The following is a 27,076-nucleotide window of genomic DNA, read 5'->3' on the forward strand; positions in this document are numbered from 1 at the left end:
TAAGGGGACGGGCGAGGGGCGGCCGCCGGACTGCATTGGCACAAGGACGACAATCCAACCTCTGCAGGTGCAGCAGAAGAGGGACCACTCCACCGAGCGATATGAGGAGCGGCTGGCAGCCTCCAAGAGGGCGCTGACCGCCAGGAACGAGGAGCTTAACGAGGTGTCGCTGGAGCTGGCAGACACTGAAAATGAAAACTCCCGTCTGAGGAGCAGCATTGACCGGATCAAGGAGGAGACCAACATTAGCTTGTAGGTATTAGGGGATTGCGGACCACTGGGGACCCTCAGCGATCCCGAGAGCAGGGCCTTGTCTGATGGAGCAGTGGCTGCCGGTGCATGTGCGCGCTTCTGGTATCAGACTGCTGGAGATAACCGGGTACTGGACAATCTCCCGACATCATGTAGAGAATCGATCAGGCCACAAGGGGGCGTTTCACAGCCTTATTCTTAGGATCAGAGGGGCGACCCTTCCAATACTCGAACTTAGGCTAGGGGTCGGTCACCTCTGAGGGGTAGAACCATTTAAATGACACTGCAAATGAATGGCAGTGGTTACATGGAGGGAGTAGTATAGTGGAAAGGCTCCTAACGAGATTGCAGGGTGATGATGGGATGTCATGGCAGCTGGGGGCTGCTTAATGCACCCATGGGTGAGAGCCTTCTGGCTGAGCTTCATAGGAGAATGCCGCTGGCTATATAATGCCGTATATAGAATAATTGATCAAGGTTCAACGCCATGAAGGGGGCTACAAAAAGAAGTAAAAAAATACGTTTTAAATTTTAAAAAAATATTTATCTTTACAATTAAAGAATTGAGAAAAGAAAAATTTAAAAAAAAAAACATTGTGTAACCCAAAATGGTATTTAAAAAAAACCAACAAACTGTACGAGCCTCAGCTGCAGGGCTGGATAGAAGGAGCTGTGCACATTGTTATATGGGATCTGTTAAAGAGAACCTGTCACCCCCGTTTTTTCAGTAGGAGATAAAAATACCATTAAATAGGGCCTGAGCTGTGCTTTACAATAGGGTATTTTTTGTCCCCTGATTCCCCACCTATGCTGCCGAAATACCTTACAAAAGTGGCCTTTTTCGCCTGTCAATCAGGCTGGTCAGGTCGGATGGGCGTGGTCACAGTGCTGTTTCTCCCCCACATCTTGCTTATGTTCCCGTTGGTGGCGTAGTGCTTCTCGCATGCGCAAGTGCCGAATGCACTGCGCAGCTGTAGAAAAAGAGCGCGCTCGCCGCTATTCAGCGGTTTCTCGGTGGGCGCGGCCATCTTCCTGAGGCCGCGCGTGCGCAGATGGAGTCTCCTGCTTCCCGGGGCTTCAGGAAAATGGCCGCGGGATGCTGCGCGTGCGCAGATGGACATAGCAGCGGCCATTTTCCTGAAGCCGAGTTCGAATCTCCTGCTTCCCGGGGCTTCAGGAAAATGGCCGCCGCGATGTCCATCTGCGCACGCGCGGCATCCCGCGGCCATTTTCCTGAAGCCCCGGGAAGCAGGAGACTCCATCTGCACACGCGCGGCCTCAGGAAGATGGCCGCGCCCACCGAGACACCGCTGAATAGCGGCGAGCGCGCTTTTTTTCTACAGCTGCGCAGTGCATTCGGCACTTGCGCATGCGAGAAGCACTACGCCACCAACCGGAACATAAGCAAGATGTGGGGGGAGAAACAGCGCTGTGACCACGCCCATCCGACCTGACCAGCCTGATTGACAGGCGAAAAAGGCCACTTTTGTAAGGTATTTCGGCAGCATAGGTAGGGAATCAGGGGACAAAAAATACCCTATTGTAAAGCACAGCTCAGGCCCTATTTAACGGTATTTTTATCTCCTACTGAAAAAACGGGGGTGACAGGTTCCCTTTAATTAGCAGGGGTTTGGTGGTCCGAATATAGACCAAAATGTTTGCATTCATTGACAGCAAGCAGAGGATTCTGGAAAATTGACAGAAAGTGACTATAAGATTGCAGACACTTATGGTAGCAAGATTGATATTGAAGAACTACATGACTAGTGTGATGGCTGACGGAGTCTGTATGCCCCCACGTAAGGGACCCTAAAGCTCCTCCGATATCATATGTATTGTTTTCTATCCAAAATTCCAGGAGGGAGAAGCAGCAGCTGCAGCAGGAAAAGTCGCATTTGCTGTCTAAGCTGGTGGAGGCTGAGATGGACGGGGCCGAGGCCGCGAGACAGGTTGATCAGTTGCGGGACACCATTAATCAGATGAGACACGTAGGTGATCGCGCAGCATTTGTATGGCGGTCCCGTAGATGAAGCCCCCCATCCACATTCTGAGGACTCCTATTCTTTACAGGAGAAGAGAATGACGAGTACAGACTTCAACCTTCTCACTCGGCAGAAGGAAACCCTGCTGGAGAAGCTGAACACATTCGAGGAGACGAACCGGTCACTGAGGACTCTGCTGAGAGAGCAGCACTGCCGGGAGGTGAGGGGCACAAAGGCCGTCTCCTGGGGGTGGGCTGTGAGCAGGGGCAATGTCTGGCAGCCATAGGGGCATATGGGCATCTATAGGAAGCCTGGGTGACTCTGCGACTAGCCAGGACGGCACAGATGCTCTTAGACAATGGCTTGAAAAAGTGTCTTTTTGGCTCCTAAATATGTGAGCTGGCCAGGAAAATGGTGGCAGTACAAAGAATATAAATTGTTCTCACATATTCAAATTTTTTTTATTATTCATTTTTAATTAAGACTTTAAAGTTATTTACTTCATTTATGACAACAAGCAAAACATTCTTAGATGCTCCAAAAAAAGGGGGTATGAATATATTTAACAAAATGATTTCTAGTCCAGCTCTCCGCTGACACCAGCAGGTCTATATATACAGTTTATTAATCAGTGCCACCAATCCTCCACACGTTTCACCAATCCTCCATTGTTCACCAATCCTCCACACATTTCACCAATCCTCCACACGTTTCACCAATCCTCCACACGTCTCACCAATCCTCCACACGTTTCACCAATCCTCCACACGTCTCACCAACCCTCCACACGTCTCACCAACCCTCCACACGTCTCACCAATCCTCCACACGTTTCCCCAATCCTCCACACGTTTCCCCAATCCTCCACACGTTTCACCAATCCTCCATTGTTCACCAATCCTCCACACGTTTCACCAATCCTCCACACGTTTCACCAATCCTCCATTGTTCACCAATCCTCCACACGTTTCCCCAATCCTCCACACGTTTCCCCAATCCTCCACACGTTTCCCCAATCCTCCACACGTTTCCCCAATCCTCCACACGTTTCCCCAATCCTCCACACGTTTCCCCAATCCTCCACACGTTTCCCCAATCCTCCACACGTTTCCCCAATCCTCCACACGTTTCCCCAATCCTCCACACGTCTCACCAATCCTCCACACATTTCTCCAATCCTCCATTGTTCACCAAGTCTCCACACATTTCCCCAATCCTCCACACATTTCCCCAATCCTCCACACATTTCACCAATCCTCCATTGTTCACCAATCCTCCACACATTTCACCAATCCTCCATTGTTCACCAATCCTCCACACGTTTCCCCAATCCTCCACACATTTCCCCAATCCTCCACACATTTCACCAATCCTCCATTGTTCACCAATCCTCCACACATTTCACCAATCCTCCACACGTTTCACCAATCCTCCACACATTTCACCAATCCTCCACACGTTTCACCAATCCTCCACACATTTCACCAATCCTCCATTGTTCACCAATCCTCCACACTTTTCACCAATCCTCCATTGTTCACCAATCCTCCACACGTTTCACCAATCCTCCATTGTTCACCAATCCTCCACACGTTTCACCAAACCTCCACACGTTTCACCAATCCTCCATTGTTCACCAATCCTCCACACGTTTCATCAATCCTCCATTGTTCACCAATCCTCCACACATTTCATCAATCCTCCATTGTTCACCAATCCTCCACACGTCTCACCAATCCTCCACACGTCTCACCAATCCTCCACACGTTTCACCAATCCTCCACACGTTTCACCAATCCTCCATTGTTCACCAATCCTCCACACGTTTCACCAATCCTCCACACGTTTCACCAATCCTCCATTGTTCACCAATCCTCCACACGTTTCACCAATCCTCCACACGTTTCACCAATCCTCCACACGTCTCACCAATCCTCCACACGTTTCACCAATCCTCCACACGTTTCACCAATCCTCCACACGTCTCACCAATCCTCCATTGTTCACCAATCCTCCACACGTTTCACCAATCCTCCACACGTTTCACCAATCCTCCACACGTTTCACCAATCCTCCACACGTTTCACCAATCCTCCACACGTTTCACCAATCCTCCACACGTTTCACCAATCCTCCATTGTTCACCAATCCTCCATTTTTCACCAATCCTCCACACGCTTCACCAATCCTCCACACGCTTCACCAATCCTCCACACGTTTCACCAACCCTCCACACGTTTCACCAATCCTCCATTGTTCACCAATCCTCCACACGTTTCACCAATCCTCCACACATTTCACCAATCCTTCATACTTTCTGTGCATGACATTTTTTGATGAATCCGCCAGATATAGAGGTAGATGCTATAAATTATGAGACACTTTAGAGCTCATAGGATTACTCATTAAGGTTAGAGAAAAGTTTCCCAAACACATCAAAGGTGCTTTCCAATAACGATATAATTGATGGCATGTGTACTCTGAATTTCCAACAGACAGAGACTCATCGACTACTGGAGCAGAAGGAGCTGTTACTGAGGAAGTTGTCAGACGCAGACACGGAGAGAGCGGTACGGACACTGCCCTCTACTGGGGAACTGAGGGAAGTGACATCAATCCAGGGGCAGTGGGATTCCCTACTACTGCTGGCAGAAATCTAAGGGCATCTGTAATATATATAAGATATACTTAGGTGGTTAACCCCTTCCTGACTGCATTTTTCATTTTTGCGCTTCCTTTTCCTCTTCTTCCAAGAACTGTAGTTTTTGTTTTATTGTACTGCCAACATAAAGCATGAGATTTAATTTTTTTTTCTTTTGTTGCTGGACGAGTCGTAGATTTACACCATTCAGTTCACCATTTAATGCATCGAGGAAAAAAAAAAAAGAAAAAATTCCTAGTGCAGTAAAATGGTTAAAAAAAAAACAACCTACCACCATTGTTTTGTTTTTATGACATTCATCGTAACGTAAAATTGACCTGTAGATGCGGTTCTCCACGTCAGGACGATTACAGTGATGCCAAACTTTTGTTTTTCTGTTTAATTTAAATATTTAAAAAAAAAAATCTAAACTTTTTCAGAGACCCCTAACTTTTATTTTTTTTTTGTCCGTGGAGCTGTGTGACGCTTTGTCTTTTTGTGTGGCGAGCTGGCATTTTTATCAGTATCACTTTGTGGTACATACAACACTTCCATCACTTTTTCTTGCATTTTTTTGGGGGGAGCGTTGACACTGAAACAACAGTGATTGTCCTGTTTTTGATTTTCTTTTCTTTGTGATTTTGCCATGTGAGGGCCAGCACCGATACACAAGCACAGCGTCACCTGGTTAACATTAGCCTCTAGTTTGTTACACAGCAGCGATCAGACCTAGCTCTGGTCTCTGCTGTTAGAGGCAGGTGCTGGCTGTATAACACAGCCGACATCTGCCCTATAATTGCCAGTGTTTGCTCATAAAGCGGATAAATTGACCCTAACGCTGTGAGCATTTAGGATACGTCTGCTGCTAAAGATGGAGAATATACACCCTGTCTCAATTCTGCCAAGACCCTCATCTGTACACTAAGACCACCTCTAATCTTTGTGCTCCCTTAGCATCTCCAGCTGAGACTCCACGAGAGGGAGAAAGAGCTGGAAGACCTCAGGGTACAACTAAAGACAGAAAAGGTTTGAGGAATCTTCCCATAGGTCTATCAGCGAGGGGATTGGGACAGTTCTTAAATTTAGTTGTGATTTATTCATTTTTCTATAGGATTTATGTAGGACATCAACCGAGTTTACCAAGTCTGTAGAAGCAACGAGAGCTCACCTCCAGGGGCAGCTACGGAGCCGGGAGGCTGAGAATAATCGACTGTCTGTCCAGATCAGGGTAAGAACACAGCCCCATGTTTGCCCTATTAGTGTCCATGGTTTGCCACAACAGAGAGGAGCCAGAAGACTGCAGTGTCCGATTTTTCCCACCCCTGCACTGATTAGAAGCAGTTTTCCTTCATATTAAACTGTGTAGGTTTCAGCAGTGCAGGGTTAAACTGTTCAGCTTAGAGTCTCTGAAGCTTGGATGATCTCAGCTGTGCAGTATCAGCCACTCTCCTCCCTTATATATACTCGCCTCTGCCAATTTAGATTGCCAGTGTTAGTGTTAAACTGCCTGGTGTGAAGTGGGGATGTCAGTTGTTGGTAGAGGCATTTGGAGTGTTCATCTGTGACTGTTGCGTAATGTTTCTGCTGCGTGGAAATCCTCATCCTCTCCTATTTGGTTTTCCTTCCTTTTCTCCCCGGTGTTCCTCTCTGTTGTCTGTGAGTGTATACTTGTATGACTGCTATATTCATTTACACCTGTACGTCCTCCCTTGGGAGGACATGTATATAGCTGATTCAGAAGTTCAGTAAGGTACGTGGCCCCGGTGTCTTCACCATCAAAAGTAATCCAGGGAGTAGGGATAGCTAGGGCGCCTGTAGCATTTGGAACAGGGAAGGAGCCCCTGGTAATCTGACCACAGAGTTGTGACAATTGGGGGATGTGCAATACAATGCAGGGAAAGGGGCAGCACACTATAATTAACACCCTTAAAGGGATAGGGGATAATTGTTAGATTGCTGTGGGTCCTACCTGTGGGAACATGCCTGAAAAGGAGAACGATCAGTCTCCATTGGTTCTTTCATGGCTGAAACCAGTGGGAGCTAAAAGGATCCGCAGAACCGAGACATAAATCCCTTAGGGTACCGTCACACAGTGGCACTTTGGTCGCTAGGACGGCACGATCCGTGACGTTCCAGCGATATCCTTACGATCTCGCTGTGTCTGACACGCTACTGCGATCAGGGACCCCGCTGAGAATCGTACGTCGTAGCAGATCGTTTGAAACTTTATTTCGTCACTGGATCTCCCGCTGACATCGCTGAATCGGCGTGTGGACGCCGATTCAGCGATGTCTTCACTGGTAACCAGGATAAACATTGGGTTACTAAGCGCAGGGCCGCTCTTAGTAATCCGATATTTACCCTGGTTACCAGTGTAAATGTAAAAAAAAAAACACTACATACTTGCACTCCCAGTGTCTGGTCATGTCCCTCGCCTTCAGCTTCCCGCACTGACTGGTGAGCGCCGGCCAGCCGTAAAGTACAGCGGTGACGTCACCGCTCTGCTTTCCGGCTGTCCGGCACTCACTGTCAGTGCAGAGAAGCACAGCGCCGAGGGACGCGACAGGAATGTAAGTATGTAGTGTTTGGGTTTTTTTTTACGTTTACGCTGGTAACCAGGGTAAACATCGGTTATAAAGGCACAGATGATTGGCCTCGGGGAGACCAAAACATCCAACACTGCGGAGACACCATCACGTGTTTCTCAACGCAGTGATTCCAGAACACTGCCCCCATCCCTTATGGGAAATATGCAGATGCATGTAAAGAAGCTGCGGAGACACCATCACGTGTTTCTCGACGCAAACAGTGAATAGCCAGGCCTTTCCCCGGGAAGGAACAACCACGGGAAGGGCAGCATCCTATGAAGGAAAGCCACCTATGCCAAGCATGGTATCCATCCACAGACAGCTGTTTCGGGGTTTTTGCCCCTCATCAGTGGGGAGTAGGAATCTGGCTATTAGGAGCAGTGCCTAGTAAAAAGGCTATAAAGGCACAGATGATTGGCCTCGGGGAGACCAAAACATCCAACACCGCGGAGACACCATCACGTGTTTCTCAACGTAGTGATCCAGAACACTGCCCCCATCCCTTATGGGAAATATGCAGATGCATGTAAAGAAGCTGCGGAGACACCATCACGTGTTTCTCGACGCAAGCAGTGAATAGCCAGGCCTTTCATTACATCCAGGGTAAACATCGGGTTACTAAGCGCGGCCCTGCGCTTAGTAACCCGATGTTTACTCTGGTTACCGGGGACTTCGGGATCGTTGGTTGCTGGAGAGCTGTCTGTGTGACAGCTCTCCAGCGACCAAACAGCGACGCTGTAGCGATCGACATCGTTGTCGTATCGCTGCAGCGTCGTTTTAGTGTGACGGTACCCTTAGTCTGGTAGTCAGAGGGGTCCCAGCGGTAGGACTCAAACCGATCTAACAATTATCACCTATACCACTGATAGTTTACCTACCCTGAGATACCCCTTTAACCAGTCTTTTGGTTTCAGAACATGGAGCACAACGAAGTCCGACATAAGGAAGAGCTTGAACTGCTGACAGCACAACTTGATGAACTCCGGCACAAACTGGAGTCTGACAAGGAGGGTCTGAAGAAATCGGCTCGTGCCCAGAAGCATCGGGCAGAGAAATGTGAGGAGACCATGCAGCTGCTTAATAATCAGCTCCTGGCAAAGGCGAGTACCAGTCAGTGTCGGTGTGAACGGGTGGGACTCCCATCATTGTCTACATTGGGTGTCCTACTGTCTGTAGGTCGCATCAGCTCAATGCCACCATTTTTTATGACAGGACGCTGAGCTTTCTTCAGCTCTAGCAAGTATTGACACCTTGAAGAGCCGTTGTAACATCCTGACGAAAGAGAGGAGTCAGACGGAGTCAGAGATCATCCTGCTGAATGAGTAAGATGGACGGCCGATGCTGAGCACTTATCCTGCCAACTATAGATGTATGGAAACTGCAATCCAAGGCAGTGCTGCTACAGGAGACCAGATGTGCTGGGAGCACTGCAGACACCAGAATACACCACTGGTTCTGTACTGGAAATAAACATGTTCCTCCACACTGCAGACACCAGAATACACCACTGGTTCTGTACTGGAAATAAACATGTTCCTCCACACTGCAGACTCCAGAATACACCACTGGTTCTGTACTGGAAATAAACATGTCCCTCCACACTGCAGACTCCAGAATACACCACTGGTTCTGTACTGGAAATAAACATGTTCCTCCACACTGCAGACACCAGAATACACCACTGGTTCTGTACTGGAAATAAACATGTTCCTCCACACTGCAGACTCCAGAATACACCACTGGTTCTGTACTGGAAATAAACATGTTCCTCCACACTGCAGACTCCAGAATACACCACTGGTTCTGTACTGGAAATAAACATGTCCCTCCACACTGCAGACTCCAGAATACACCACTGGTTCTGTACTGGAAATAAACATGTCCCTCCACACTGCAGACTCCAGAATACACCACTGGTTCTGTACTGGAAATAAACATGTTCCTCCACACTGCAGACTCCAGAATACACCACTGGTTCTGTACTGGAAATAAACATGTTCCTCCACACTGCAGACTCCAGAATACACCACTGGTTCTGTACTGGAAATAAACATGTTCCTCCACACTGCAGACTCCAGAATACACCACTGGTTCTGTACTGGAAATAAACATGTTCCTCCACACTGCAGACTCCAGAATACACCACTGGTTCTGTACTGGAAATAAACATGTTCCTCCACACTGCAGACTCCAGAATACACCACTGGTTCTGTACTGGAAATAAACATGTTCCTCCACACTGCAGACTCCAGAATACACCACTGGTTCTGTACTGGAAATAAACATGTTCCTCCACACTGCAGACTCCAGAATACACCACTGGTTCTGTACTGGAAATAAACATGTTCCTCCACACTGCAGACTCCAGAATACACCACTGGTTCTGTACTGGAAATAAACATGTCCCTCCACACTGCAGACTCCAGAATACACCACTGGTTCTGTACTGGAAATAAACATGTTCCTCCACACTGCAGACTCCAGAATACACCACTGGTTCTGTACTGGAAATAAACATGTCCCTCCACACTGCAGACACCAGAATACACCACTGGTTCTGTACTGGAAATAAACATGTCCCTCCACACTGCAGACTCCAGAATACACCACTGGTTCTGTACTGGAAATAAACATGTTCCTCCACACTGCAGACTCCAGAATACACCACTGGTTCTGTACTGGAAATAAACATGTTCCTCCACACTGCAGACTCCAGAATACACCACTGGTTCTGTACTGGAAATAAACATGTTCCTCCACACTGCAGACTCCAGAATACACCACTGGTTCTGTACTGGAAATAAACATGTTCCTCCACACTGCAGACTCCAGAATACACCACTGGTTCTGTACTGGAAATAAACATGTCCCTCCACACTGCAGACTCCAGAATACACCACTGGTTCTGTACTGGAAATAAACATGTTCCTCCACACTGCAGACTCCAGAATACACCACTGGTTCTGTACTGAAAATAAACATGTTCCTCCACACTGCAGACTCCAGAATACACCACTGGTTCTGTACTGGAAATAAACATGTTCCTCCACACTGCAGACTCCAGAATACACCACTGGTTCTGTACTGGAAATAAACATGTTCCTCCACACTGCAGACTCCAGAATACACCACTGGTTCTGTACTGGAAATAAACATGTCCCTCCACACTGCAGACTCCAGAATACACCACTGGTTCTGTACTTGAAATAAACATGTTCCTCCACACTGCAGACTCCAGAATACACCACTGGTTCTGTACTGGAAATAAACATGTCCCTCCACACTGCAGACTCCAGAATACACCACTGGTTCTGTACTGAAAATAAACATGTTCCTCCACACTGCAGACTCCAGAATACACCACTGGTTCTGTACTGGAAATAAACATGTTCCTCCACACTGCAGACTCCAGAATACACCACTGGTTCTGTACTGGAAATAAACATGTTCCTCCACACTGCAGACTCCAGAATACACCACTGGTTCTGTACTGGAAATAAACATGTTCCTCCACACTGCAGACTCCAGAATACACCACTGGTTCTGTACTGGAAATAAACATGTTCCTCCACACTGCAGACTCCAGAATACACCACTGGTTCTGTACTGGAAATAAACATGTTCCTCCACACTGCAGACTCCAGAATACACCACTGGTTCTGTACTGGAAATAAACATGTTCCTCCACACTGCAGACTCCAGAATACACCACTGGTTCTGTACTGGAAATAAACATGTCCCTCCACACTGCAGACTCCAGAATACACCACTGGTTCTGTACTGGAAATAAACATGTCCCTCCACACTGCAGACTCCAGAATACACCACTGGTTCTGTACTGGAAATAAACCTGTCCCTCCACACTGCAGACTCCAGAATACACCACTGGTTCTGTACTGGAAATAAACATGTTCCTCCACACTGCAGACACCAGAATACACCACTGGTTCTGTACTGGAAATAAACATGTCCCTCCACACTGCAGACTCCAGAATACACCACTGGTTCTGTACTGAAAATAAACATGTTCCTCCACTTTCAGGACAAAACCCATTATAATCCATGATCGGGCCGTATAATCGTTCTATACAGTCACTTTATTATCGGAGTCTTCTGTAAATCCTCAGCACCGACAGCCCTAGTCTGTGCTGCACTCGCCTAGGCAGCGTCCTGATTGTCGCTCTTTGCTCCCGGCTTCAGTGCTGTAAGATCGCATGACGCTCGCTCCCGCACTGAAGATGCCGCTGAACAGGACACGGCCGGGGTTAGTGCAGCGCAGACATAAGTAGTTGGTGCTGCGGATTAACAGCAAAAACCTCTAATAAAGGGACTTATCGCAGGACCAGGCAATATTATCATTTTTCTATGATCTTTTTTCTACACTTTAAAGGGGTTATCAGGAAGCTTATTGTTTTGGTTGCTTAATACCTGCCTGTTCTGCACGGGGAAGATCTCTGCCGGCTCAGCCAGTGATTTTGGACTGCTGATGCAAGGCTGATTGATAGCCAGCCCCCTACTTCCTAACTGAGGGGGCTGGGTATCGATCAGCATGGCATGGGCAGAGACGCCCCATCAACAGAGCGGAAGAGAAAACTCTACTCTGACGTGAGGTTACCGGAAGTCACAGAATCGCTGGCAGGAGCGGCCCGTGACCACTGAGCCGGCAGAGATCCACGCCATGCAGTGAATTACCTGCCTGTAAGTTCTAAAAAATATTAAAACTCCCGATAACCCCTTTTAGTGGGGTGTTTTCTGGTTACTCACTGGAAATCTACCCAAGTTGTGCCATCAGATCTGAATCTGTCCTGTGTTCCCAGCCGCATGAGCCAAATGTTAGAAGAAAAGCAGCATGGCGAGCAGAAGTCACGCTCCGAACGGGAATCCATACTAGACCGGCTGCACCAGCAGACAGCAGAGAACACTAGCCTCCGCCTGGAGTATGAGAAGCTTAAGGTCTGTTACTAGAAGGACAACAAATGTTGTGGCCCTTTTGTTTCAGCTTTTGATGGGGTCTCACAGCAAACATTTGTCCCATTGATCTGCTGATGGTGTGCTGTAAGCAAAATCAGTCTCCTTCTCCTTTTTACTATCCCTGCTGACTGTCTCCTCGGCTCCACAACCATGCACAGGCCCCGCTCCTCTTCTGACAAGCCGGCCAGAAAGCTCTATCTATTGGCTGCTCACAATGATCCCTACTCTGCGGCAGTGACTGAGCATGTGTGTCCTCTGGCACTGAGCTCATGGCGTGGACGAGCACATTGCTATACACTTTAAACACCAGGTGGCGCCATACTATGAGTAAATCGCATAAATCTGCGTGTTTTAGTTTTTTTAAGGAGAAGGTAAATGGCAAATATTGTTAACATATTATGACCCATTTAGTGATATTTAAAGGGGTTGTCTACCTCTGGATAATTCCTTCTTCACAGCTCTCATAAAAAAGGGCATACTGGCTTCCTGGAACCGTTCCTCGAATCACAAAGCTGTTTTTCCAGCAGTCACATGACTTTAACATCATGTGACCATTAGTCAATCAGCAACCTCCGATCGACTGCAACCTTTACATCCTCTCTGATGGAATACTGAAGGCCGCAGCTGTTCAAGTGTTGATTGGCTGCAGCGGTTGAGGGATAGAGGGCAATGGTCGGAGGAATGGTGCTGATCTAGTAATCTTGGAAGTTGTAATGTCCTGTGTTACTATTATCTAGGCACAACTAACCACGGTGGAGGAGAAGCTAAGTCTGGCTCACAGCGAGGTGCAACAGCTCAAGAGCTCTCTGTGGCAGTACGAGGGTCTCGTAGACACCTACAAGGATCAGGTTTGTTCCTCCTTGGTACAACGTAATGGCTGATAATCGAATATACACTATGCAAACCGGTACTGATCCTACTACCTACCACGTACCATAGCATGGACCACCCTGAGAAAAGCTGCACAACTGCCCATGTTCAATCCATAAAGACCCTAATTCTCTCCTATAGATGAAGAAAACTCGACAGGAGGCCGATCAAATGTGCGTCCAGCTGGAAAGATCGGACATGGAGAATAAGAACATGAAGGAGGAAATGAACGTGGAGCTAGAGCAGGTATAAGTGATTTATTTAAAGGGGTTGGCATGGATGGCCAAACATGGCTTCAAAACAGCGCCACCCGTCTGCAGGATGGCTGTGGGATTGCAGCACTGCACTATTCATCTTTAAAGGTTATTTTTTTCCGATTTCGGAAAACGTGTCCCCTAGCTGCAGTTTTATAAAGGGGTGAACAAAGTACGCTTTACTCTTGGGGTCAAGCACCGAGGCGCGGTGTATACATCCGGAGTGACAGAGGCTTCAGATCTACCATAGCTCTTCAGCTTCATTTGCATATTAAGTCAAACTCTGACTCTCATTAACAGACTGACCATGTGAAGGTATTGCTGGACTTGTCTTTGAAAGGGATAGGAAGCCATGTTTTTCTAATCCTGGACAACTCTTGAGCTCCCAGTCTATAACCTCTAATAAAGGGTACACGTGCAGTCCTACATGTGCCACATCTGCAGTGTGGTGGCTACAAGCCTCACATGGGTGCCAGAGCATTCGGCTCATACTGACCAGCCAGCTTAGGGACAAGGCCGACTGCACTGCACCCTTAGGCCGCATTCACAGACTGGACGAGGGTCTTCTGACCCGAATTTAACAGCCTCATAGGCATATAGGACAGTGTGTCCTGCTGGTTCGTGACTAACAGGCCAATGTGCGTATGCAGTCTTATACAATAACCTATAGCCCCCTACAGCGCCCTCTCATATGTATTGTGGGGGCAATGTTAGTAGATCAGCTGCCTTATGTAAAGTGTATGAACATAGTAAACCTTTGGAGGTACCGTCTGGACACATACCCGCCAGGGCTTCCTTTTGCATAATCCGATGTGTTCTAGGCATTGGTGGACACAGACACAATGGAGGATGGGACATTTAGAGTTTTCCTATTACCAGATATTTTTAAGTTCATGAAGGTATATAGTTACCAGATGTTACTAGTATCAATACTGAAGCATCGGACAACCGGTCCAGCAGACGATCAGCGCCGGCTACTGAAGATTACAGGATTGCTCCGAAACAATGAAGTTTCCTTGAGGCTTCAAACTTTTTTCTTACATATGGCTACTTGTGAATTTTCCAACTTAGTAAAATGATTGGATGTGATGTCGATTCACAGCACTTCTGTGCCGTCCATCTGTTACATGCACTAGAGGGGTTCTCCGGACTGGACAATCCCTACTTGCTACAAGGTTCCCTTGACAATAAGCTGATCACACTACGTCCCCCTTCCTGGGACCCTCCACTGACCTGTGGGAACTCCTGCCAGTAAGTGTTTAGATTTCCTGCAGTGCCACCATAGAGGAAGTGAAGTATTACACAGTTCCCATTCACATCAATGGTTTGTTACATTTCGGACAGGACGGGTCCTCTGGTATCTACTCAGACCAAGACATGGACCCCCTCTACTAACTAATGGCCTGTATGGAAATGGATTTGCCAAATTGGACAACCCTTGTAATTGAGCGCCAGACCTATAGCTGGATTTGGGATATGAAACGATGCCAATCTCCGGGACCAGGCATGGCCACCTCTTACTCCACAGAGGGATCCAACTTCTTGGTGTCTGTGTCCACCAATTTCCAGAACAGTGCCCGTAGACTAGCCTTTTCCCTGCACGTAGGTGTATCTCAAATTAGCCTCTCCCTTGTCTCCAGATTCATCGAAAATTTCAGAATCGTTTGGAGGAACTGGAAAAGCTACCAGAGATGCAGAGGATGACGGAGTTGAAGCTTCAGGACTGTCAGGACCATCTGCAGGGGTACGAGCAGAAGAATGCCGAGCTTTCCTCCATCATCTCCGATCTGCGGATTATGGTAAGGAACAGGCTCTGCCATGAAGATGCTGGAGAAGCAAGGTGGAATTTTGGTAGGAAAGGAGTCAAAACCACAGTTCTCATACAGTACCGGAAAATCAGACCCTGGATTAGCAAACGCCAGACAGAATGTAGGAAGCTGACCAACAGATGGAGGAATCTCAGAGATCTGGCTGACAACCAATAATCTCCAGTGTAAGTTGTCAATGAGTACAAATGGCTCTACCTTTTGTTCATGTTGTAGATGGAGCAGCAAGGAGACAAGATGGAGTCCACAAGAGATCGCTATCAGTCTGCATTGGAGGAGAATAAACTTCAAGCTCTAAAACTAGAAGAGTTAGAAAGGTAAGTGATCTGTAACATGAGGGCGCCAGGTATCCGCACTCTGGGCATGCATATTGCAAGACCCGACCCATGGGCATCAGAGAGGACCCCCGTGTCCTGTACAGCCCCCAACCTGCCCCAGACATGACACAGACCCAGCAATGCTGTTGCACACTCACCCACATGGCTAAACTTTGTGATGCTCTTCTGATAAAGGAGACTGGACGACTCTGGAGCTCAGAACCGGGAACTTCTACAAGTCGTGGCCAAACGAGAAGAGACGATTCATCAGAACCAGCTCCGCCTCGAGGAGAAAACCCGGGAGTGCGCCTCTCTATCTCGCCAGTTGGAGGCGTCCATCGAGGATTCCCGTAGACAGGCAAGTAGGGACATTTACGACTCTTCAAACGAAGCACAGGTGCTTAGTGCACTCTTAGCGCTGCAGAATAGTTCGGTGCCCCTTGTTCGTAATTACTTGTTTTACATCTATCACCCCCTCTGGCTCCTGTAAAGCCAAAGCTGTCAGTCAAGGAAAAGGAGGGCTGACATGGAGGGGACAACAAGTGGGAGGGAAAACGCATTAAACTGTTTAGCCACACCAAGGGTGCACTGAGCGCCTTTGCTTGGTTTGAATAGTCATTTTATGCAATCATACTCGCTTTCAAAATACAGGCACCCTGCATTCGGGCTTTAGGGCATGCGTATTCATCATACGTACAGTTTTTAGCCTTCTGTGTGTGAATAGGGGTTTATGGTAACTTTCAGCCTTATGAGCTATGAGCGTATACAAGGGGCGTAAGGTGACTGCAGTGCATCGAGCAATCACTATAGAAGATATCCCCTGCTGTAATTTTCTAAGCCCTAATTGAAAACTCTACATACTTTTTTTTTTTTTTTTTTTTTAGGTAGAGCAGACCAGGGATCGAGCATCATCCAAAGAGAGGGTCACACAATCCAAAATCCTGGATCTGGAGACACAACTGAGTAGAACCAAAACTGAATTAAACCAGTTCCACCGCAGCAAAGAAGACGTAAGTTGTGGGTTCAGCGTCATGTGAATGTCAGAATGGAAATATCACATTTCTTATCCCTACAGAAAGGTGGTGATCTGCAGACCTCCAGTGTCTGAGGAGTGTAGAGACAGGGGTTGGCGGGCGCCCAGGTCCGCTAGCAGAAACCGCATAGATCAGGGATCGTCCCGCCGAACGCCCGCTCTCCCTTTAATGTGGGGATAACGCTACTCAGACAACACGGGATGAGGGTAAAACAGTGTGGCAATACTTTATTGAACCACAAAACAGGCAGATAACACGTAGAACAGCCCCAGTAAATACCCCAAGATGGTGCACATTAGAGTCTCACCCTTCCATTGACTCGCTGGGATAATGACAGCTGTTACTTCAGAGCTCCCAGGGTCCACTACCCCACCTGTGGCACACACAGACAGGAGGTAATGACAAGCTTAGGAAGATGAAAGTCCATTGAGGTACAAGGCCAGTTGACATGAGGGTCACAACCTGGCTTCTCCAAACATCTCCTTGGAGCCAGGTGACCGTCAGGTCCCAATCCTGGCTTTCTCCAAACGGAGACATGGTTCAGCGATGGTCAATGGAGCAGATCTGTATTCTTCCAACCGGGAGCGATGCACCCTAGGCTGTTTCCTGTAGCATAATAGAGCCGTGTCCCTCCAGATGGAGCAATGATGAATTGGCAGCAGTTCTGTAGGGTCCGGTCCCCTGGATGCTTGGATGACTTGGCAGAATCTCTGGCTGTCTTTCTCTCTCTCTTTGTACGGTGGCATGTAACCTATTTTGATACGTAAAATGTCCTTCATTCAGTATTTACATTAAGGGTAAGAATGAATATGAGATCAAGTAGCATTACTTAATTTAATATATTTGCATAGTTTTTCATCCTCTGTTCTCAAAGTCAACAATCTATCTGGCCTACACAATGCATAATCGGCATATCAGTAGACCTCACTAGTCATCAAGGATAAGAGCACAATATGCTATAAGACATGTCAATATCACAAGCTTACAAAAGTAAAATTCTGTTTCTCCTACGCCTCATTGGGGGACACAGGACTGTGTGTGTTATGCTGCTGCCTCTAGGAGGCTGACACTAAGTGAATATAGATAGATTAACTCCTCCTCTGCAGTATATACCCTCCTGCTGGCTCTAAGTGACCCCGTTCTTGCTTAGTGTCTGTAGAAGGCACTTAGGTCTGGTTTTCAGACCACAACGTTTTTATGTTATTTTTTACTTTTCTGTAAATTTTTATTTTTAATTAACGGAGTAAAGGGGGCGACGGATCCTTTCAAGGTTCCGATTTCCCCCGAAACATCAACAGGCGAGAACGCGGAGTGTCGCCTCTCTGTACCCTCTCATGCGATGTGGGAAGCCATGCCTGAGCTCACTTCAGGGGTGACGGTTCCTTCATGTCCCGATCTCCCCACACCAGCAACAGGCGAGCACATAGTGTCGCCTCTAGGTATCCTCTCCTGGAGCCAGGCCTATAGCCGGACATACGGCCCTGTTCCATGGATATACAGAGGGCCCACTATGGCGTCCGTGCAGCCCCCACTGCATCACCACTGATTCTATGCAGATGATGGAAGGAGGCAGAAAGGCTCTCTCCACCCCCTTTGTCTATATAGATGGTGGATTGAGAGAGAACCCTAGGACCAGCACACCTGCAGCTCTGGCTCTGCTACATCTCCTGGCACTCCGTGTGTAAGACTGCAGCTGGTTGAAGGCTCCATCTGGGCGCAGAGAAGGGGGTCCTGGTCCCAGGAAAGAGGAGGTGTCCCAGTGTTCGACGGGTTTTTTTCTGCACACCGCTTCAGCTCTCCTTACTTTGCTCCCCCTGGCGGCGTTGGGGTTTCCAGTCCCCCGCCCCAAAGCCTGGCACACAGGCGCTGTGGTGAACGACCGCAGCCCGCACTTTCACTCGGCCCAGAAATTTAGTCACCGGCTTCTCGTAAGCCGCAGGTTCGGTGGGTGCTGCGGTGAACGACAGCGGCCTGCTCTTCCCCTGGCTCCAAAAATTTAGTCCCCGGCTTCTAGCCAGTATAGGCCGCATTTTTATAGCCCTGCCTACCGAGGGTCGTGCCGCACGTGTGTTCTGACGCTTCTCATTCTAAACGAGAAGTGCCTTCTTTATCTCGGCGGCCATCTTCCGACATCTCCATTAGCGCAGCAGTGGGTTGTTTTTTTTTAGGAGCCTGGACATCGGCAGGGACAGCAGGAACAGCGCTGACAGACGCGCTGTGTGGGCGACAGACAGCGGCACCTCCCCAGGGGACTCAAGACACAGGACCTGGGTAAGCTGCAGGATCTTAGCTTAACTGTTCCTCTGCACGTACATCCTTCCTATCTCTTTCTGGACACCAGGGTACACTATGTCTCAATCCAAAACATCCAAAAAGGCTAACAAAACACATACTGTGTTTTTTGCCTCATGTACCATTTGCAAGGTTTCTTTGCCCCGAGGCCACAATACTGTGTTCTGCACGGCCTGTGACCTGGTTTCTGCCCAGGAGCCGCTCGCCACTGCTACCGACCCTAGCGAGCGTAGTCCCCCTGAGTGGGCCACTTCGCTCTCACGGTCAATGGCTTCTCTGGCTAAGGCAATAGACTCTCTCCGGGAGATAGCAGCTATAGTGGTGGTTCCATTCGCACAGCTACACCTCCGCCCCTTGCAACATGCGCTTCTGGCGGCTTGGGACAGGAATCCGTTCTCTCTCGACCGTTGATTCCACCACTCTCAGCGGGTCAAACAGACCCTCAAGTGGTGGACGTTGAAGTCTTCGCTGAATCAGGGGAAGTCCTTCCTTCCAGTGCATTGGCTAGTGGTGACCACAGACGCCAGCTTTCTTGGCTGGGGGGCAGTTTTCCATCATCACACGGCACAGGGGCACTGGTCTTCTCGAGAGCCGCGTCTGATAATCAACATTTTGGAGATACGGGCAATCAGGCTAGCCCTTCTGCGGTTTCATCACCTGGCAGGTCGACCCATCAGGATTCAGTCCAACAATGCCACAGCTGTGGCGTACATCAACCTTCAAGGGGGCACCTGCAGCAAGGCAGCCATGATCGAAGTAGGTCACATTCTCAGATGGGCCGAGATGAACCGCGCGGTGATCTTGGCAGTCCACATCCCAGGCGTATAGAATTGGGTGGCAGACTCTCTCAGTCGCAGGGTCTCGCCTCGGGAGAGTGGTCTCTATATCCGGAGGTTTTTTTAGCAGTTCTGCTGTCACTGGGGGACTCCGGATGTGGATCTGATGGCCTCAAGGCTAAACACCAAAGTTCCCAAGTTCATAGCTCAGTCCCACAACCAGGGGCCATCAGAGCGGACGCACTGGTCCTTCCGTGGCATCAATTTCGGCTTCCGTATATATTCCCCCCCGCTCCCCTTCCAAGGGTCATTAAGAAGATCAGAGCGGAGGGGGTACCAGTTATCCTGGTTGCGCCGCATTGGCCACGCCGGATGTGGTACACGGAACTAGTTCAACTCGTCACGGACTTCCCCTGGCGACTGCCGGATCGCACAGATCTGCTGTCACAGGGCCCTATTTACCATCAGAACACCGAGGCCTTGTGTTTAAAGGGAACCTGTCACCCCGTTTTTTGAGATTGAGCTATAAATACTGTTAAATAGGGCCTGCGCTGTGTGTTCCTATAGTGTATGTAGTGTACCCCGATTCCCCATGTATGCTGAGAAATAACTTACCAAAGTCGCCGTTTTCGCCTGTCAATCAGGCTGGTCAGGTCGGGAGGGCGTGGTGACATCGCTGGTTCTTCCTCAGCTTTACGTTGGTGGCGTAGTGGCGAAGACACAGCGCGCGATCTGCGCTGTCATCCCTTTCGTCGGTGGGGGCGGCCATCTTCCTGGGGCCGCGCGTGCGCAGATCGAGTGCTCTGCTGCACGGGGCTTCAGGAAAATGGCCGCGGGATGCCGCGCGTGCGCATTAGAGATCGCGGCGGCCATTTTCCCAAAGCCGAGTTTGCATCTCGGCTTTGGGAAAATGGCCACCGCGATCTCTAATGCGCACGCGCGGCATCCCGCGGCCATTTTCCTGAAGCCCCGTGCAGCAAAGCACTCGATCTGCGCACGCGCGGCCCCAGGAAGATGGCCGCCCCCACCGACGAAAGGGATGACAGCGCAGATCGCGCGCTGTGTCTTCACCACTACGCCACCAACGTAAAGCTGAGGAAGAACCAGCGATGTCACCACGCCCTCCCGACCTGACCAGCCTGATTGACAGGCGAAAACGGCGACTTTGGTAAGTTATTTCTCAGCATACATGGGGAATCGGGGTACACTACATACACTATAGGAACACACAGCGCAGGCCCTATTTAACAGTATTTATAGCTCAATCTCAAAAAACGGGGTGACAGGTTCCCTTTAATGGCGTGGCCATTGAATCCTGGGTTCTAGCTCAGGCAGGATTCTCTCATCAAGTGATGTCCACCATGCTTAATGCTAGGAAGCCCGCATCTATGCGCATTTATCACGGCACCTGGAAGACGTTCTCATGGTGCAAAGACCGTGGACGTTCTCTTCTTGACTTTTCCATTCCTTTCATTTTGGACTTTCTACAGACTGGATTGGACTCAGGTCTCGAACTTAGCTCACTCAAAGGACAGATTTGAGCCTTATCGGTTCTGTTCCAATGCAGGATTGCCAACAAATTACAGATGAAGACCTTCATTCAGGGAGTCTCATGTGGTGCCTCTCTATAAGATGCCGCTGGAACCATGGGATCTTAATTTGGTCTTATGGGTTTTACAAGAGGCCCCTTTCGAGCCGCTGCAGGATGTCTCTCTAACTTTCCTTTCCTGGAAAGTAGCTTTCCTAGTTGCGGTCACTTCAATCAGGCGAGTCTCGGAGTTGGCGGCCCTGTCCTGTTGAGTCCCGTTCCTGAATTTTCATCAAGATAAGGTGGTTCTGAGGATGTCCCCATTTTTTCTGACGAAAGTTGTCTCTTCTTTCCATCTCAACGAGGATATTGTTTTGCCCTCACTCTGTCCGGCACCAGTACATCGCATCAAGAAGGCTCTTTACACCCTGGATCTTGTGAGAGCCCTGAAGAGATATGTCTTGCAGACAGCGTCTTTTCGAAAGTCAAATGCCCGGTTCGTGCTTCTGGAGAGGCATAGGAAGGGCCTAGCCGCTTCAAAGGCCACAATAAGCCAAGTGGATTCGCTCTGCTATTGAGGAGGCCTACCGTGTAAGGCTATGTTCACACTTTGCAGATTCCACTGCGGATTTTTCCGCAGCAGAATTCCAAAATCCGCAGTGAAAACCGCAGCGCGTTTTCACTGCGGATTTATCGCGGTTTTTACTGCGTTTTCTTCTGCGGATTTTCAACTGCAGTTTTCTATTGGAGCAGCTGAAAATCCGCAGAAAAGAAGTGACATGCTGCGGAATGTAATCCGCAGCGTTTCCGCGCGGATTTTTCTGCAGCGTGTGCACAGCGTTTTTTGTTTCCCATAGGTTTACATTGAAATGTAAACTCATGGGAAACTGCTGCGGATCCGCAGCGGTCAAATCCGCTGCGGATCCGCAGCAAAATCCGCAAAGTGTGAATATAGCCTTAGGGGTGAACCTGTCCCAGCAGGGATTAAGGCACACTCCACTCGGTCAGTGGGCGCCTCTTGGGTCATTCGGCACCAGGCGTCAGCAGAACAAGTCTGCAGAGCTGCGACTTGGTCTAGCCTGCATACTTTCACAAAACATTACAGTATTCATTCTCAGGCCTCTGCAGATGCGGCCCTCGGCAGACAGCTTCTGCAGGCGGTAGTACCGCGTCTGTAACTCGTTGGTACATGAGGTAATAGTTGATTGTTCCCCACCCAGGGACTGCTTTAGGACGTCCCATGGTCCTGTGTCCCCCCAATGAGGCGTAGGAGAAATGGGGATTTTTGTGTACTCACCATAAAATCCTTTTCTCCGAGCCAATCATTGGGACACACAGCACCCACCCTGTTAGCCTGATGGCTTGTGTTTGTTTCTTGGTTTTGACATAGTTTATTCTTGTTAATGGTTTTAAGCTCCTTCTGCGGTTACCGAACTAGTTCAGTTAGAGCGAGCAGGAGGGTGTATACTGCAGGGGAGGAGTTAATCTTTCTATATTCATTTAGTGTCAGCCTCCTGGCGGCAGCAGCGTAACACCCATGGTCCTGTGTCCCCCAATGATTGGTTCGGAGAAAAGAATTTTACGGTGAGTACACAAAAATCCCTATTTTCTTGACCAGCCAGAAATAAATACTTACATTCTTTATGGCTTGCTAAAACTACTTGTCTGGTTAATTAAGATACAATGCTGTGTCTCCGCAAGGAGTCCTAACCTCAGTGTTGTGGCCATACACAAAGGACAAATGTCTGTAGGACCAGATGACCAGCTAATGTGTATAGGGGTATCCTCAGCTCACAACAACGGCAGATGTGAAAGGGTCGGCGACGTTGCATTTGAACATGCCTGATCCTATTTTCATTTTAGGCGTGCATGTGGTAAGAGGTAAATCATGCACGCAGAGGTAATGGTAAGAGATAAATCCACTGGGAATATAGAGTACAGACCAAAAGTTTGGACACACCTTCTCATTTAAAGATTTTTCTGTATTTTCATGACTATGAAAATTGTACATTCACACTGAAGGCATCAAAACTATGAATTAACACATGTGGAATTATATACTTATCAAAAAAGTGTGAAACAACTGAAATTATGTCTTATATTCTAGGTTCTTCAAAGTAGCCACCTTTTGCTTTGATGACTGCTTTGCATACACTTGGCATTCTCTTGATGAGCTTCAAAAGGTAGTCACCGGGAATGGTCTTCCAACAATCTTGAAGGAGTTCCTTCAAGCCCTTTTGCCTTCACTCTGCGGTCCAGCTCACCCCAAACTATCTCGATTGGGTTCAGGTCTCGTGACTGTGGAGGCCAGGTCATCTGGCGTAGCACCCCATCACTCTCCTCCTTGGTCAAATAGCCCTTACACAGCCTGGAGGTGTGTTTGGGGTCATTGTTCCGTTGAAAAATAAATGATGGTCCAACTAAACGCAAACCGGATGGAATAGCATGCCGCTGCAAGATGATGTGGTAGCCATGCTGGTTCAGTATGCCTTCAGTTTTGAATAAATCCCCAACAGTGCCACCAGCAAAGCACCCCCACACCTCCTCCTCCATGCTTCACGGTGGGAACCAGGCATGTAGAGTCCATCCGTTCACCTTTTTTGCGTCGCACAAAGACACGGTGGTTGGAACCAAAGATATCAAATTTGGACTCAGACCAAAGCACAGATTTCCACTGGTCTAATGTCCATTCCTTGTGTTCTTTAGCCCAAACAAGTCTCTTCTGCTTGTTGCCTGTCCTTAGCAGTGGTTTCCTAGAAGCTATTTTACCATGAAGGCCTGCTGCACAAAGTCTCCTCTTAACAGTTGTTGTAGAGATGTGTCTGCTGTTAGAACTCTGTGTGGCATTGACCTGGTCTCTAATCTGTGCTGCTATTAACCTGCGATTTCTGAGGCTGGTGACTCGGATAAACTTATCCTCAGAAGCAGAGGTGACTCTTGGTCTTCCTCTCCTGGGGCGGTCCTCATGTGAACCAGTTTCTTTGTAGCGCTTGATGGTTTTTGCCACTGCACTTGGACATTTTCAAAGTTTTCCCACTTTTTGCGGACTGACTGACCTTCATTTCTTAAAGTAATGGTGGCCACTCGTTTTTCTTTACTTAGAATTTGTATTATGGCAAGAAAAAAGCAGCTAACAGTCTATTCCGTAGGACTATCAGCTGTGTATACACCAGACTTCTGCACAACTCAACTGATAGTCCCAACCCCATTTATAAGGCAAGAAATCCCACTTATTAAACCTGACAGGGCCCACCTGTGAAGTGAAAACCATTCCCGGTGACTACCTCTTGAAGCTGATCAAGAGAATGCCAAGAGTGTGCAAAGCAGTCATCAAAGCAAAAGGTGGCTACTTTGAAGAACCTAGAATATAAGACATATTTTCAGTTGTTTCACACTTTTTTGTTAAGTATATAATTCCACATGTGTTAATTCATAGTTTTGATGCCTTCAGTGTGAATGTACAATTTTCATAGTCATGAAAATACAGAAAAATCTTTAAATGAGGTGTGTCCAAACTTTTGGTCTGTACTGTACCTGTTAAAGGGGTTGTCCATTGAAAACAAGCAGGGAAGGTGAATATTTGCTTATCGGTGGGTGTGTGACTGCTGGAACCCGAACTGATAATCACAACAGGACAAAATGGAGCGGCAGTGCGTGTGCTTGACCACCACTCCAGTCCCACCTTATAGTGCCTTTATTATAAGGGACACCTGTACTTTGGAGGATAAGAATTACGGATACTTATAAGAGGCCCTGCAGCTACTGAATATGTGAGAGTTACGGGGCGTATTATGTGAATTTGGGCATCTTTAACCCTTTAATTCAGTTTCAATAAGACCATATGAAAATGTTACCTGATGCCTCTCCCTCTTCCTATCCCCTCCCGCCGTATGGCCGGTGCAGTGGAGACAGTACTGGAAGGTGACAACTTGTGTGCAGAGTATGAGCCGTACCCAGTCTTCCTATAGATGTTTGCTGTTTGCAGTGGTTTTTGCTTTACTTTGAGGTTCTGGCTTATGTACAAAATCCTAATTTGATCTTCTCCCATCCAGGCTGAGCGACGGTTTCAGAGTCGCTTACAGGATCTAAAAGATCGACTGGAACAGTCCGAAAGCACCAACCGCAGCATGCAGAACTACGTCCAGTTCCTGAAGTCTTCATACAACAATGTTTTTGGGGAGGCTGCTTTATCCAGCTCACCGATCCGTCCTCGAACCCCTCTCTGAAAAAGACTAAACCTCAAAGGGTTGGATGGAACAGAATGCATTAGATCTCTACTGTCCATGGATCACAAGACAATCAACAAACTCTGGGGACCAAACTCAGACTAAAAGAATAAATTAGAAACCCTCTCCTAATTTGTTTATTTTTTTACACTTATATTTCTGAAAACCCCTTTTTGTGTATAAACTCAGGTCTTCTGCACTCAGACTTGGCGGTTCTCATCCACTACTGTGCACCCTGATCATACGGTCTGTAGTAACAAGGTACAGGCGTTATTCTGAGCACCAGATACCAGGGTTATTATTATTCTACGGTGGTTAAAAAATGGAAGAAGAGATCTGATCAGTTAGAAGTTGGTGCAAGAATTAATACACAAAGGTCGCTGTACACTGTATGAAGGGGTCTTCTCACTAATTGGGTCCTGGCTGCAGGGACCATACTCCCCATATTTATCTCATTCTTGGGTGGGCTTTAAAGCTCAGGACAATAGCGGTTTTATGGGGTTTTTTGCACATCAATAATCAGTTGTCTTGGTTTTTAACTCTGATGCACCCCGGAAACCATCAACAAGGAGGATAGCTGCAGCTCTGAAGGCGTAATAAGCTTGCTTCACCCATGCAACATTCACGTTCCGAGTGCAGCCCGGTCCTGGGTCTCCTGACTCACATACGAGACTGATGCATTTGGGGGTCAAACTCAGGCGTTGAAGGTCGGATGTGGAACATCGGCCTTATGGCAACTTCCACAATTGTCGCATGAATATTTAGAGCTACAGGATTACCGTCTTTAGATTGAGACTATTACTAGATTCACTAATAGACCAAACAAAGCCACTGTGAATACTTAAAGAAACTAATCAGGTGCCCTTAAAGGGATCTCTGCTTTGGACATCCATTGAAGAGTCCCTTAACAAGGAGCTAATCACAGTCTCCTCTTCGGAGAGCCCTATTGGGGCACCTGTGATTTGTGCAGAAGCGTTTACTTTCACTGCACGGGAAAAAGGAGGCATTACACAGAGTCCACATGTTGTGTAATACAGGACGGAACTAGTCCTCCAGAGCGAGACACTCGCCCCCCTCCACTGGTCAGGAGATGGCCACCTCAAACACAGGACCTTCCTCTAATAACTAATCCCTTATGGGGTGCAGGAACCGGACGCCTCCAGCCAGGCTAAATCCAGAGCACTCGAGACAATTACTGGGTTTGTATTGTGTTTTATATATTTTTTTTCTATTTATGAAAAGTGTTACAGTAATGATTTATATTCACATTTGCTGTGTGAACCACAACCCGGACATGCGGCAATAAAAGATTTTGTATGAATTGTAACATGAGTGAATATTTGCTTGGTTAAGAACTGTTTTGGGGGGTTTTTTTGAGTAGCAGATTATCAGCACGTTCTCTTTTTCATCTATGGCTGTCCCGTAATCCAGAATATTTCATAACATGGCTCTGATCAGGTTTCATTGATGCCCGTGGATCATAACAGTCAGACTGTGACCTGGACTGACTGAGCAGATAC

At 47.9% G+C, this 27,076-nt stretch overlaps 1 protein-coding gene across 3 annotated transcripts in view; it reads left to right on the forward strand.

Annotated features, from left to right (window-relative positions):
• ODF2 (outer dense fiber of sperm tails 2) overlaps positions 1 to 26,883 on the forward strand; it is a 31,451-nt gene extending 4,568 nt beyond the window's left edge. The window contains exons 5-20 of one of the 3 annotated variants that reach the window (XM_069748066.1): positions 68 to 252; positions 2,111 to 2,240; positions 2,323 to 2,454; positions 4,729 to 4,803; positions 5,829 to 5,900; positions 5,986 to 6,102; positions 8,377 to 8,562; positions 8,675 to 8,784; positions 12,280 to 12,415; positions 13,171 to 13,281; positions 13,445 to 13,549; positions 15,198 to 15,356; positions 15,600 to 15,700; positions 15,896 to 16,058; positions 16,585 to 16,710; positions 25,383 to 26,883. In XM_069748066.1, coding sequence (XP_069604167.1) covers positions 68 to 252; positions 2,111 to 2,240; positions 2,323 to 2,454; positions 4,729 to 4,803; positions 5,829 to 5,900; positions 5,986 to 6,102; positions 8,377 to 8,562; positions 8,675 to 8,784; positions 12,280 to 12,415; positions 13,171 to 13,281; positions 13,445 to 13,549; positions 15,198 to 15,356; positions 15,600 to 15,700; positions 15,896 to 16,058; positions 16,585 to 16,710; positions 25,383 to 25,556 — 2,082 coding nt within the window. In that variant the 3' untranslated portion in view covers positions 25,557 to 26,883. Of the gene's footprint in view, positions 1 to 67; positions 253 to 2,110; positions 2,241 to 2,322; positions 2,455 to 4,728; positions 4,804 to 5,828; positions 5,901 to 5,985; positions 6,103 to 8,376; positions 8,563 to 8,674; positions 8,785 to 12,279; positions 12,416 to 13,170; positions 13,282 to 13,444; positions 13,550 to 15,197; positions 15,357 to 15,599; positions 15,701 to 15,895; positions 16,063 to 16,584; positions 16,711 to 25,382 lie in introns of all 3 variants that reach the window. The other 2 variants (XM_069748065.1, XM_069748067.1) reach the window with 2 other exon arrangements.
• Positions 26,884 to 27,076: the final 193 nt, after the last annotated feature.

Source organism: Ranitomeya imitator, chromosome 2 (genome assembly GCF_032444005.1).
Source record: "Ranitomeya imitator isolate aRanImi1 chromosome 2, aRanImi1.pri, whole genome shotgun sequence".
Lineage (NCBI taxonomy): Eukaryota > Metazoa > Chordata > Amphibia > Anura > Dendrobatidae > Ranitomeya > Ranitomeya imitator.